At 61.9% G+C, this 13996-nt stretch overlaps 2 protein-coding genes and 1 long non-coding RNA gene across 5 annotated transcripts in view; 1 reads left to right on the forward strand and 2 right to left on the reverse strand.

Moving 5' to 3' along the window:
* The first annotated feature begins 3364 nt into the window (after positions 1 to 3364).
* On the forward strand, positions 3365 to 3776 carry LOC123648348. Its single transcript, XR_006738581.1, has 2 exons — positions 3365 to 3458; positions 3607 to 3776. It is a non-coding gene; the product is annotated as an uncharacterized LOC123648348 (long non-coding RNA).
* A 2047-nt stretch (positions 3777 to 5823) lies between these two features.
* Positions 5824 to 9642, reverse strand: LRRC14B (leucine rich repeat containing 14B). Its single transcript, XM_045566507.1, has 2 exons — positions 8126 to 9642; positions 5824 to 6870 (listed from the first exon to the last, which is right to left on the reverse strand). The coding sequence occupies exons 1-2, from the start codon at positions 9064 to 9066 to the stop codon at positions 6225 to 6227; spliced, it is 1587 nt and encodes a 528-aa protein (XP_045422463.1). The 5' UTR covers positions 9067 to 9642; the 3' UTR covers positions 5824 to 6224.
* BRD9 (bromodomain containing 9) overlaps positions 6781 to 13996 on the reverse strand; it is a 35579-nt gene continuing 28363 nt past the window's right edge. The window contains exons 17-18 of one of the 3 annotated variants that reach the window (XR_006738668.1): positions 11213 to 12609; positions 9892 to 10392 (exon numbers count right to left, since the gene is read on the reverse strand). The gene's annotated coding sequence lies outside the window, so the exon portion shown is untranslated. Of the gene's footprint in view, positions 6871 to 9891; positions 10393 to 11100; positions 12610 to 13996 lie in introns of those variants that run through there. The other 2 variants (XM_045566502.1, XM_045566503.1) reach the window with 2 other exon arrangements.

Here is a 13996-nt window from a genome sequence, read left to right on the forward strand (position 1 = left end):
TCATAGGAGACTCAAGTGCAGCGAGCTGTGGTGTGTGTTGCAGTCAGAGCAGCGGCTTCCTCTAGAGCTGCTGCACCGAGTACATATTACACACAGAACCTTGTGTGATTTGTTTATATGTTATTTTCAATCCTCAGGACCACCTTAGGGATGAGGGAGCAGGCTCAGAGAACGGCAGGAAGTTGCTGAAGTGGACCAGGGCCCTCGGCTCTAGGCTCTCTGCTCTTAGCCCCATGCCCTGCTCAGGACAGTTTGATGCTTTCTTCAGTGGCTACTTGTGTTATCTTTCTGCTATGTTGCTGTCACTTGATCTGAGAAAAGATCATTTTTTTAGGTAAATCTGGTCTAAAACGTTTCCTCTAGTTATTTGTATTTCCTGGTGCGTCACACCCTTGCCCAAAGAGCACTGCAGGTTCTAGCTCCTGTTACTGTACCGATTTGCTGTGTGTCCCCAGATAAACCATTTAGTGCTTTTTTCTTGCGTTTGTCTTTAAATGAAGAAAATACAATCAGTTAGTCTGCAGATGAATTTCAAAGTGAATGATTTTCAGGGTGAATTTTTAATCTTTATCATGTTTTCTCATGTTCAACGTGTTCTCAGCCTGGCTTCCTTCAGCACTGAGGTAAGTATGTTCAGATTGTTCAGATCGATTTAGGTCCTGACTCAGCACTTACTGTGGGAGTGGCATTGGGACCTTTTGTGTTTGTGTGGCTCGGCTGCCTTCCCTCGGCAAGTTGGAATGTCGATGTGATGCTACCCTTCTCAAGTTGATGAGGTTTGAAATATTGACATGATGTGGCCATTTGATGACTTCACAGATGTACTAAAAGACAACTGGATAAAGTGAGATTATAGTGGAACATTATTTAACCAAAATGGTTTAAAGTTGCAAAAAAGAATAGGAGCCCAAGTGCTGTGTGATGTGTGTGCAGAATGTGTAGTGTGTTTAGAGTAAAGCATCGTTTGTCCTGGCTGCTTTCTTGGAGGTCACGGTAACCATAAACCCTGGAGCCAGCAAGGCAGGGAGGCCCCTCTAGGTTAAGGAGCCTGAGCTCTAGGAGATCCTGGGTGGAGGCGCAGCCAGGTTATGGGAGAAGTCACCGACACCCTCAACAGCCGTCAAGAGGGGACCAGTGCGGTGAGGAATGAGCTGTCACTTTGCATTCTTCGTTTGTGATTGGTTTGGGGAGATCCAGTTATTGTGTATGCGGTTGCAGTGGCTGAAAAAGGAGGGATTTTGGGGGGATGGTGTTCGGATTCTGCTGTCTGCTTCTGCTCACTTCAGACTGCTCTCCTGTGGGGTACAGTCAGAGGCCGCGCAGTTGGCCTGGACGCTGCAAACCAGAGAAGCAGGCGGCTTCTGTGTGTTACTGCAGTCAGCTCATGTGCAGCTGTGCTTCTTTTCTCCTTTGTTAAAGTTCATAGATAAAGATATATAATTATACATTCATATGTGTGTACATGTGTATATATGTGTACAAACTGGAAGATGCACATTGATTTCATGATGGCAAAATAATTCTGCAAACGTTGCACTAGTGATGGGTGTTTTGACAGGGAAAATAACCTCACCAGAGAAGCTGTGTGTTCTTTAAAATATTAATAGAAGCCATGTCCAATTAAAGTGTGGAACTCACTATTTCTGTGTTGGACTTTTTAAACAGTGATTGCTAATAATGTCCTGAGATCATCTCTTTAAGGAGAAGAGAGAAAAAGGCTTTTAGTTACTTTCACTTCTTAGTTCCCTGATGTAAAAGCAGATCTGTATAATAAACATACGTGAACGTGCAGAGAACAAGCTGTGATGTGTGTTGCGGTCAGAGCAGCCGCTTCCTCCCGTAGGTGTCTTGTCCTAGCACGAGGACAGCCCCGTGCCGTATTGGGAAAGGAGCCAGGGTGTCTGGGGACGCGAGACACCCTACGCAGGGCTGTGACAGGGCAGTTTGCTGCGCAGACAGCTGGCTCCCTTCGTCTGCCTGGAGCCGTGTAACTGAGCTGAGTTTTGTGGTTTGGTGCCAGCAGTGCTCCTCTCTCTATTCTAGGTATGACAAAATAATTGCTGTCTTTCGCTGTTAATTAGGACTCTGGTTGCAAGCAAGAAAGATCAGTTCAAACTAACTTCGTTAAAAGGGGGATTTAAGGCTATTCGTGGAACCTCAGGGCAAGAACGCAGGACAGACTTCAGAGAACCCAGAATGGCACATAAGCTCCTGTCAGAAACCTGGGCGTGCCTGCTTAGTCTCTCCCTGCACACTGCTTGTCTGGCCACATCGTGGGGAAGTGGCCACACCCCACAGCTCCTGAACTTGTGCCTTGTTTGTCCTGCTCCAGTGATCAGCGAAGTTTGGGAACCAGTGGGTTATACAGTGCTGTGGCTGAAGGGAGTGGGGACTGTGAGAGTCGAGGATTGCGGAGTGTGGGGCTTTTGTTAACCTCACAGGAAATCTTGAGAAAGCAAAGGTTCCAGTAAGCCAGCCGCTGATCGAGGCATCCCGGACAGCTCTGGCAGAAGCTCTCATCTGCTGCAGACCCTCTGACATGGTGAGGGTCTCCCTGCTGGGGTGACAGGACTGGACAGCAGCCCCAATGCAGCTCAGCTGCTCCCAGTCCGGGTCAGCCCAAGGAGCTGGCTCCCACAGCCTAGCTGGGATGTTTTGTGGGTGAGCCCGGTCCATGGGAGCCCTTGTGCACACACAGCCGTCCCTTGCCTGGGAGTCCTGTGGAGACCTCAGGCTATGCCCAGCCCAGGAGGAGGTGCAGGGCCTGGCCTGGGTGTCAAGACCCGAGGGTCCTGGGGGAGGAGCAGTAACAGAAGAAAGGCTGGCTGGGCAGAAAGCACCACGTCGGGGCACTCCACGTTAGCTGTTCTGGAGGGACTCGGGGGCTGAGCCCAGGCCTGTGGGGAGGGCTCCCTGCAGCTGGTCAGTGGCTGGTGGGCAGGAGTGGGTGCTGGGGCCTCCGAGCAGCAGGGCGTGGGGAGCTGAGGGTGCCAGCCCTGCTCCTGAGGTTTCTGGCACCGTGCCGTACCTCCGAGGTGGCTGGTCCCTGCAGGCCAGGGCAGGCGACAGGGGGTCTGGCTGGCTGAGGGGTTCTGGACTGGCAGAGGCAGGCACACGCGGTGACTGTGACAGGTATGGAGCCCAGGGGTCTGTGCGGGGTGTGGGGATAGTGGGGCTCCAGGATATAACAGGTGACCGCTGCAGAAGCTTTGCTCAACTCAGAGGCGGCGGCGGAAGCGAGGGGAAGATGGTGTGCCCGTGAGCATGCTGTGGCCAGAGCAGCGGCGGACGCCCCTGGGCATCAGGTTAGCCAGCAGGCAGCAGTGCTGTGTCCTGTTCCTGGAGGAGCCACCGCCCTCCGCGGGGCCGTGGAAGACCCGCGCAGTGCAAGACGGCTCCCACCGCGTCCATGCAGTGGCCCCTGGGGCCCGTCGTGTCCCAGACAGCAGCTCCAGACGGTGGGTGGTGGTCCCTACTGTGGCCCTGCCGGGGTCACCCATCTGGCCCTGGAAAGGACTCAGGGCCCACGTGGGGGGACGTTTGCCGTCAGTGTCTCCCACCTTCGTGCCAGCCGACGCCTGAGTGCTGCCTCTGCCCCAACCCCAGGTCACGGGTCACTGCAGCGTCCCTAAGCTATTCTCTACGCAGCCGGCCGTCCACTGGGTACCACTGGTTAAAATGACACCTAGGTCCAGGCTTTCATCAAGAAAATTCACAGACAGAACCATGGAAGCCACTCTGCTCCTCAGAGTTAGAATAAAATCGTTTAAAACTTTGGTGCTGTGCCCAGGACCTTTCCAAGTGCTTGATGCCGTCACAAAGCCCGGCGAGACCGCCAGCATGGTGCTGCAGGGATGTCGCCCAGGGAGCGGACAGACAGCAAGGAGGGCGGGTGGAGAAAGCAGAGCATGGTGCGCAGAGGCGACGGTGCCATCCCCCTGCCCACTCGGCCGGCGGCTCATCCCAGAGACCAGGGCAGAGGTTCCTGCCGTCCTCACAGGCAGCCCCTCCTGCTGGGGACACAAACCCACTCCAACGTGCAGAGAATCCCAAGGAAACACCTGGGGAGGGGACACACCTGGGGGGGAGGTGACACGGGGGCACCTGGGTGGAGGCACACCTGGGGAGGGGGTGACACGGGGGCACCTGGGTGGAGGCACACCTGGGGAGGGGACACGGGGGCACCTGGGTGGAGGCACACCTGGGGAGGGGACACGGGGGCACCTGGGTGGAGGCACACCTGGGGAGGGGACACGGGGGCACCTGGGTGGAGGCACACCTGGGGAGGGGACACGGGGGCACCTGGGTGGAGGCAATCGGGGGAGGGGACACGGGGGCACCTGGGTGGAGGCACACCTGGGGAGGGGACACGGGGGTGCCTGGGTGGAGGCACACCTGGGGAGGGGACACGGGGGCGCCTGGGTGGAGGCACATCTGGGGAGGGGGTGACACGGGGGCGCCTGGGTGGAGGCACACCTGGGGAGGGGACACGGGGGCACCTGGGTGGAGGCACACCTGAGGAGGGGACACGGGGGCACCTGGGTGGAGGCAATCGGGGGAGGGGACACGGGGGTACCTGGGTGGAGGCACACCTGGGGAGGGGACACGGGGGCACCTGGGTGGAGGCAATCGGGGGAGGGGACACGGGGGCACCTGGGTGGAGGCACACCTAGGGAGGGGACACGGGGGCACCTGGGTGGAGGCAATTGGGGGAGGGGACACGGGGGCACCTGGGTGGAGGCACACCTGGGGAGGGGACACGGGGGCACCTGGGTGGAGGCAATCAGGGGAGGGGACACGGCGGTACCTGGGTGGAGGCACACCTGGGGAGGGGACACGGGGGCACCTGGGTGGAGGCACATCTGGGGAGGGGGTGACACGGGGGCACCTGGGTGGAGGCACACCTGGGGAGGGGGTGACACGGGGGCACCTGGGTGGAGGCACACCTGGGGAGGGGACACGGGGGCACCTGGGTGGAGGCAATCGGGGGAGGGGACACGGGGGTACCTGGGTGGAGGCACATCTGGGGAGGGGGGTGACACGGGGGCACCTGGGTAGAGGCACACCTGGGGAGGGGACACGGGGGCACCTGGGTGGAGGCACACCTGGGGAGGGGACACAGGGGCACGTGGGTGGAGGCACATCTGGGGAGGGGACACGGGGGCACCTGGGTGGAGGCACACCTGGGGAGGGGACACGGGGGCACCTGGGTGGAGGCACACCTGGGGAGGGGACACGGCACCTGGGTGGAGGCACACCTGGGGAGGGGACACGGGGGCACCTGGGTGGAGGCAATCGGGGGAGGGGACACCGGGGCACCTGGGTGGAAGCACATCTGGGGAGGGGGTGACACAGGGGCACCTGGGTGGAGGCACACCTGGGGAGGGGACACGGGGGCACCTGGATGGAGGCACATCTGGGGAGGGGGGTGACACGGGGGCACCTGGGTGGAGGCACACCTGAGGAGGGGACACGGGGGCACCTGGGTGGAGGCACACCTGGGGAGGGGGTGACACGGGGGCACCTGGGTGGAGGCACACCTGGGGAGGGGACACAGGGGCACCTGGGTGGAGGCACACCTGGGGAGGGGACACAGGGGCACCTGGGTGGAGGCACACCTGGGGAGAGGGTGACACGGGGGCACCTGGGTGGAGGCACACCTGGGGAGGGGACACAGGGGCACCTGGGTGGAGGCACATCTGGATCGGCTTGGCATGGGGTGGCACTACATGGTGCAGGTGTGCATACACACTGTCATGCATACCCTGGGGAGTGGTCAGGGTGCAGCACCCGAGGAGTTTGACCACACCCAGCACTCACCTCTGCCTTGAGAATGTATTTTACTTTTAGACTTAGATCCTTTTTAAAATTCTGAATTGCACTGAAATAAGCACTGTGTTTCATGCTAGTACCCAGCCCTTCCTTTGCACAAAGCCAGTCTTGGTGGGAACCAAGTCCAGATGTGTCTTTCTTGGGTGCTCAGTGGCTCTAGCTGCCAACCATTGCCAGGCCGAGATCCTGCCGTGCTGACACCGAGGTCACCTCCTGTCACATCTAGAAGACGGCGTCCTCCCCTCTGGCTCTGACAGTCGTGCCTCTGGTTTTCACTGAGAAGTGATTTTGACGGTGGTGGGGGGTGGATGCTGGCCCCGCCCCGAGCCAGGACCGATGCCCTGGACCTGCAGGCTCAAGTGCAAGACCTCTCCTTAGCGTGATCTGAGGACCTACTCCGCTTGTTTGAGTGCTCTGGAAAAGTTCTCTAGAGCAGTTTTGAAAGCTTGCAGCAAGAACCCGCCCAGCTCACTGCTTGTTTCCTGAATGTCTGGGTCGAAACTCCCAAAGAGGGGTGTGGAGACCTGGATGTCCCCGCGGTCTGCCCGAAGCAGCACGGCCCGCAGCTCCTGAGCAATTTCATCGTATTTCTGCTGGTCAAACTTGGACATGGCCAGCTCGTCCTGGGGGTAGGGGGCCCCCTCAGGGTAGCAGTCCCTGGGCACTGGGAACTCGACACACCGCAGCGCGGGGAGCTCGCAGAGGGCAGCGAAGAGGCGCCTGAGGGCCCGGGCCGACAGCGGGTTCCCAAGGAACTTGAGCTCCCGGAGCCGGTGGCACGGGCTGAGCCCCAGGACCAGCATGCTGACGTGGTTGTCTGTGAAGCCACAGTCCTCCAGGGTCAAGACCCGCAGAGTCTGCGCAGCCCGGCCGAGCAGCCTGAAGAAGGTCGCGGGGTACAGGTCGGCCAGGTGGTGCCCGCTCAGGTCCAGCACCTCCAGGTGGGCAGCGTGGACACAGTCTGCCAGGAAGGCCATGTCCGCGTGGTTGAGGGCACAGTTGGCCAGGTCCAGCGCTCGCAGTGGGGTCCTCAGGGGGCTGCAGGGCAGGGCGGGAGAGAGCACAGGTGAGAGGAGGGTCCCGGGGGGAGCTGGGGATTTGGGTGAATGTGAATAAGCCATTTGTCCGTCGCGGGGGTCGACGGTCCAGCCTGCCGTCTGGTTTCCTCCTGCCTGTGAGCTAAGAGTGGGTTTCATATTTATAAATAGTCGAAAAAATCTAAGCAAGAATAATAGTTTGTGAAACATGACAGTTACATGAAATTCAAACACCGGTGGTCTGTGACTAGTGTCACTGAGGCTGGCTCTGTGCCGCCACACCAGCGCTGGGCCGGCTGCTGTGCACGGAGCGTCAGTGTGGCCACAGAGCTCTGGCCTTTGTCCTCAGCACCTAAAATGATAAGTTATTGTATCGGCACCCTTTTCGTGTGTGTGCGTAGAAAGCTCGGTGCAGGAGCCATGAGTCAGCAGAAGTGCGAGGACACAGGGTGGCTCTGAGGGAGACACGGCACAGTTTCAGAGCTGGGAGGGGCTGTGCGTCTCGTCCAGCCTTAGACCCACCTGGGGGCCTGGAGGGCCCCGACTGGCCCCACACCCCACATACCAATTTGGCTGGCGGGGGGCCAGAGGTCTCTCGGGAAGGGCTCGAGGTCGGCATTCACAGCAGGGTCTGGGGGAGGTGCACACTCTCGGCCCACCCTGCCCTCTGGAGACCCCAGCCTGCCCCCGCTGAGCAAGGTGGGGGGACGACTGGGCTCCCGAGCTCTGCGACGCCCTGCCCGAGGCTGCCCCCACTCTGTCCCTCCCTGGCTAGGGCCCTCTCTGCCCTCCTCGGGCTCTCCTGCCCCTCCAGGCCTGCAGGTGCCGATGACAGTCCCAGCAGCCAGAGCCAAAGGCACCCAGGCATTTGGATTTCTACCTGAAACAACGTTTGCTGTTTTGAGCCTCTGCAGTTGGGGTGTCTTGTTATTCAACAATAGGAAACAACATACCCGGCTACTTGTGCCTTGTGTACTTGCCGACTGGCATCTTCTTTTGCTAACTAACTAAAACCGTGTCCCTGGAGTTCTCTCCTGTCCCAGGTTACCCACAGACCCACCCGCTTCTCTTCCGGGGGCTCTGACTCGGGGCCACCCCACCCGGAGGCACGAGTCCTCTCCGCCTGGTGTGAGAGCAGAAGGGGGGGCATGTGAGCCCTTGTAAGTGACCGGCCCCCCACGGCCCTTGGGCGCCGTCAGCCTGCCCTGTGGGGGCCCTGGGCTTGGCCGTGCCCTCAGTGCCTCCCCGAGACTCACCCCAGCAGCTTCGGGACCTTCCCGGTCAGCCTGGAGAAGGCCACGCCCAGCTCGGTGAGCCGGCTCATCCGGCCGAGCTCCCCGGCGATGGAGGTGAGAAGGGCGTCCTCAGCGTCGGGATTCAGGGCCCAGGCGGGAGGCGTGTCGAAGGCCTTGGTGGGCAGGGTGAGCGAGGCCAGCTGGGGCAGGCCCACCCGCAGCAGGTCCCGCACGTGGCCCGCGTGCAGCCGGACGTTGTGCACCACGGCCAGCGAGCGCAGCGAGCCGGGCCCAGCCAGGCGCAGCAGCTGCAGGAGCTGGCAGGGGCTCAGGCTGTCCGCGCGGAGCGAGGGGCACTGCACCCGCAGAGGGGCCCGGCCCGCCGGCCTCAGAGCCTGTGCCACCACCTCAAAGTTGCCCTCGGTGACGAAGAGGTCGGCGAGGACCTGGACGGGGCGCCCGGCCCCGAGGGGCTCCGCCTGCAGCGCACAGCAGGTCTTGGCCAGCAGCCGGGTGCGGCCCCACTTGCCCAGCGCCCTCCCACAGGGGCACCGCTGCACCTGCACGTCCCGGATGCCCGTGAGGTCGGCCACACACAGCCGCCGGTGGCGCCCTCCCTGCAGCGCGTGGTCCGCCAGGCCCCGCACGCAGGCCTCCAGGCAGGCCCTGCAGGCCCGGTCACGCAGGTCCCCGGGGTCGTCGCCGCTCGGCCCCAGCAGCGCGCCCAGCGGGAACTCCTCCGCGGGCCAGCGCCCCAGCACGGCACGCACCACGTCCACCCGCTCCAGCAGGTAGCTGGCTTTGAACAGCAGCGGGTAGAGGTTGTGGGCCATGCCGTCCAGGCTCTGCAGGGCCAGCTGCGGGTGGGACACCAGGGCTCCGGCAGCAATGAAGCGGAGCGACCTCATCGTGCCCGCAGCCCAGGGCAGGCCGGGGCTTCTCCCGAGGCGTGTGCCCTTCATGCCTGTTTTTAGCCTCAGCAGCTGTGGGCGGCTCACCACTGGGCAGAAAGTGGCTGGCCGCCCTGGTGGTCATCTGACTGCTATTTTCGTCCTGGACGTCTGTCTGGCCTCGGGACACCCACGGCAGGGCTGGGCAGAGAGGCCCCAGCCGGCGCTGCAGGAAGCCAGTATGGGTGGAAGTCAGCCGGGGAGGCCAGTGGGAGAGGCCCGCAGGTGGTCCGATCTCCATCCCTGCCTGCTGCCCGGGCCCTGGGCCTGTCCCACAACAGAGCAGAGGATGCAGTGAGGCCCCTGGGCCACATGTCCGTGGTGGCCTTTGGGGGCTGCTCCCTCCCTTGGCCTTGTATCTGGGAGTGAGTCATCAGGCCAGGGATGGGGAGGGTGCCTTGCATAACTGTTTCCTGATTTCAGGAAGAGACCGACAATGCCAGCCCCAAGGGGTGCCGGAGCTGCTCTGTCCCTGCTCTGTGACTTTATTTCCCCGACTGTTCTAGGGCAGGTGGGAGGGGCAGAGCCTCCTGAGCCTCAGCGTCCCCGTCCGCAATCCCTGGACCCACCTGCAGGTGGTGCCGTGGGTGAACAGGGGCTGGGGCACCTGTGTTCACTCCAGCCCTGTGGGGGGCGGGGCAGCTACTGGACCCCCCGGACCCCCCTCTCCCAGCGCTGCTGCCATCTGGGTCAGGGCCAGCACACGTAGCTCACAGGGCACCAGGAGCGTCACAGGTCTGGGAAGGTCTTGGCCATGAGGGACCGACAGAGAGAGAGACTAGAGACAGAGACAGAGAAAGAGAGACAGAGACAAACAGGCAGAGACAAAGACAGAGACAGAGAGAGACAAAGAGACAGAGAGACAAAGAGACAGAGAGACAAAGAGACACAGACGGGCAGAGACAGACAGTGGGGGGCAGGCTGGGGTGAGCCTGGCTGGTTTTCTGTCTGTGAGGCCCACCTGGCCCCACCTTCTGGCCCTCTCATCCTTAGCAGCACCTCTCCCAGGGAGGCCATCGGTGGGGACAGGATGTGCCCCATGGGGACACTGCCAGGAGGTGGTGGGACTTGGCCCCAACATCGTCCTTCGGCCTCAAGCCCCCTGGGCCATCCAACTCCAGGGCTCAAGTGACCCTCCTGCCTCAGCCTCCTGAGGACCTGGGATGACACGTGTGAGCCACCCTGCCGGGCCAAGAGTGTTTTTATAATCTTCAGAATTTATTCAAATTTCACCAGTTTTACACACACTTCTTTTTCAAAAAAATTATTTTCTTTTTGTTTTTATTCATACATAATAATTTGCAGGGTCCATGCGGTAATTTATGACGTCCATATAACCTGTAGAGATCAAATCTGTGTAACGACCTCTGCTTACGGCACTTCAGGGAAGGGGCACCGTCCCACACAGGAGCACAGGCCGTCTGAAAGGTGGGGCCCGCACACACCTGCACACACCGCACACACTCCTCACACCTGCACACACACCTGCACATGCCTACACACCTGTACAACCCATCTGCACACACCTGTACAACACCCCACCTGCATACACCCCATACACACCTGCACACACCTACACACCTGTACAACCCATCTGCACACACCTGTACAACACCCCACCTGCACACACCTACACACACCTACACACCTGTACAACCCATCTGCACACACTTGTACAACACCCCACCTGCACACACCCCGTACACACATGCACACACCTACACACCTGTACAACCCATCTGCACACACCCCATACACACCTGCACACACCCATACACCTGTACAACCCACCTCCACACCCCCATACCTGCATACACCACACACTTGCATACCCCATACCCACTTGCACACCCCACACCTGTGTATACCCCATACCCACTTGCACACCCCACACCTGCATATACCCCATATATACCTGCACACCTCCACACCCGCACACCCCCCCACCTGCACACCCCCCACACACCTGCACACCCCGAGCACACCCGCACACACCCCACACACCTGCACACCCCCCATACCTGCACATAGCCCCCCACACCTGCATACCCCACACACCTGCACACACCCCACACACATACCTGCACACCCCACACCTGCATATGCCCACCCCACCTGCACATATCCTTAACCCCTTTGTGCTGCCGTGACAAAATACCTGAGACTGAGTAGTTTAAACAACAGAAATTTGTTTCGTGACGTCCGGACGTCCCAGCTCAAGGCTGCAGGCTTGGTGGCTGGCGAGGCCTGGGCTCTGCTCCCAGGTGGCACCTGCCACCGCGTCCTCACAGGACACAGCAGAAGGGCAGAGCGAATGCCGTGTGAACCCCCCTTTATGAGCCCTAATCCCACCCTGAGGGCAGAGCCCTCCCGGCCACCACCCTGTAAAGGCCCCGCCTGCCGCTGCTGGCGTGTTGCCACGACGCTGCCATGACGCTGCCACGACGCTGCCACGACGCTGCCATGCCTGAACGTTGCAGGACACACAAGCCACAGCACACACACCCGCCAGCTGACGGGGGTCCTGGCCTGGGGTCAGAGCTGTCGGCCCTCACGCCCCAAGGCCTGCCTCCCCCTTCCCGCCAGGGTCCCGTCATCAGGCCCTGCCCACGTGACGGCCGGGGCCAGCATGCCGTGGCCAGCCCGGAACACCAGCAAGGGTGCAGAGGGCCGGCCCGCAGCTGCCCCCAGGCTGGGCCAGGAGGGGCGGCAGAGCCATGGCTGCATCTGCCGCAGCCTCCGCGGAGAGCTCTGTGTCCTGTGGGAGATGCAGGCGTGGCCCCTCCTCTGGCCTCCACATGAGGGGGCTGCCACAACAGCAGCCACACTGCAACCACGAGGCCAGGCCCAGGGACCACAGAGACGCTGAGCTCAGGGAGGCCCCACTCCTACCCCAGCAGCCGCTGGGCCCCCTGTGGCTCGAGAGGGCCCTGAGCTGTCGGCAAGGTCAGCGAGTTGCGGGTCACCCCGTCCTGGAGAACTCTGCCCTGTCCCCAGCGCCTTCGAACCTGCAGGGTCACAGCTGGCCGGGGTAGCCCCCAACTGCGGGAGCTCAGCCGGGCTTCTGGGGGCCCCTAGCCCTACAAACGTCCCCATCCCCCTCTCGGTCCCACAGGACACGGGCAGACCCTCACTCAAGGCACGTTCCCTGAGCACTGCACTCCAGTGCGCAGCGGCTCTGCCCACAGTGGCGGCCTGGGGACAGCGGCTGGGGAATGCCCAGCGCCCAGGGGACCCCTGCTGGGCGGGGGCCAGGCCCAAAAGCCAGACCACTGGGGGTGGGGTGACTGCCAAACCCCGCTAGGCCCAGAGTCAGAGGGGACAGGAGCCCGAAGGGGCGGCCACCCTGCCTGCCCCAGTGCTGACCTCGTGCTGCACCCACGGCTGCGGTTCTGACGGGCGTGGGGGGCCATGGCCTTGGGGAGCGTCATCTCCCAGGCTGTTCCGGAGAGCACCCCCATGTGCCACCCCTGTGCCACCCTGTGAAGGCTCTGTGTCCCGGCCCACGGGCAGCTGCTGCGAGCGGCTGGAACAGCACACCTGAGGCTGGGTGACCTAAGAAACAGGGTTTATTTAGCTTGTGGTTCTGGTCGCTGGAAAGTTCAGGACTGGACATCTAGTTGGGCCTCGGCTGTTTCCTTTCGTGGTGGACAGCAGAAGCGGAGCCACATGGAAAGAGAGCGGGTGGCCAGCGAGGAGAGGGGGCACCGAGGACGCTACGCTCTGGGAGCCGATCCCCGCTGGGGACACCGAGGACGCTACGCTCTGGGAGCCGATCCTCGCTGGGGGCGTGCAGACAGCCCTCGTCCATCCAGGAGGGAGCCACCCTGTGCCCCGACACTTCCTGCCAGGTCTCAAGCTCAACACAGGCTGGGTGGGCGCAACCCAGACCGCAGCACCCACCGCCCGGACGCCAGCAAACTGCCCAACGCAGACGTGCAGCCCCACAAGCGTCTCGGGCCCCCAGTCCTGGGCGGCACAACAGCAGCTGTGGGTGTCTGGGAGACACCAGAACTGCCAAGATTAACTAGAGAATGGCACCAGCACCCTCCAAAACGGGGTGGCAGCTTCTATGGCCCATCCGCCTGCAAGAGGTTGACTTCGAGAAAACAAGGGCAGCCCTTGGAAACAGAGTCTGCGGCCCTGTGCGTAGCGGACGTGTTGCTCAAGCTGCTGCTGAGCGGTTTCCGCACCTCTGAGGAAGACAGGCTCCCACGTAACCCGGCTCAGCCAGGCCTCGGCGGCGCGGACGCTCCTACACACAGCCGCCTTCCCCAGCCGAGCACGCGTGTGCGGCCCCCCAGACGGGGCAGGGCGGGCGGTGACTGCCCAGAGCCACACCCTGCAGCCGGCGGCCGGGCCCTTGCCCTGGGCCACTGAGACGTTTGTGGGACGGCCGACCTGCACTGGGGGAGGCGTGGAGCCGCGGGGACAGCTCGCACGCGCCCCTGAAGCCCAGGACGCCACCCCACCAGGGCAGCCCAAGTCCACAGGAGCGTCAGGGGCCTCCCCAGCTGACCGGGCAGCCCCGGCCCCTGAGGCCCCTGCGGGGACGTCTGTACTCCAGGAAGACAACTCAGAAGTGCACCAGACCAGGGCCCGGTCGCCACACACATGTAAGGAAACATGCAAAAGCCGTGACCCCGGCCCAGGTCGACACGTAACTGCAGACACAGAATCTGACGCCGTGACCCCGTCACACTGACGCCGCGACCTGCCACAGCCAGGCCTAGGCCCTCAGCCACTTGCCCCCTTGATGTCCCAGATTCCAATGGCTCCTGCACACAGCATGCCACAGCCCACGCCGCCCCTGCATGACGCAGAGAACGCAGCCGCGAGCCGGGGTACAGGGAGGCTCCGGGAAGGGGTGGAGCCCTCGCCCTTGGCGGTAACCTGGGGGACCGGCCCGCAGGAAGCACCTGTCCTCCTCCCAGAGAGCCCG

Source organism: Lemur catta, chromosome 12, assembly GCF_020740605.2.
Source record: "Lemur catta isolate mLemCat1 chromosome 12, mLemCat1.pri, whole genome shotgun sequence".
Classification (NCBI taxonomy): domain Eukaryota; kingdom Metazoa; phylum Chordata; class Mammalia; order Primates; family Lemuridae; genus Lemur; species Lemur catta.

Bases quoted from the DNA above. Each gene is read 5' to 3' on its own strand.
- LRRC14B (XM_045566507.1), bottom strand. From the start codon at position 9,066: ATGAAGGGCACACGCCTCGGGAGAAGCCCCGGCCTGCCCTGGGCTGCG. The intron at 6,871-8,125 runs GTGAGTCTCGGG...CCTGCCCTGCAG, and splicing joins AAGGTCCCGAAGCTGCTGGG to CCCCCTGAGGACCCCACTGC.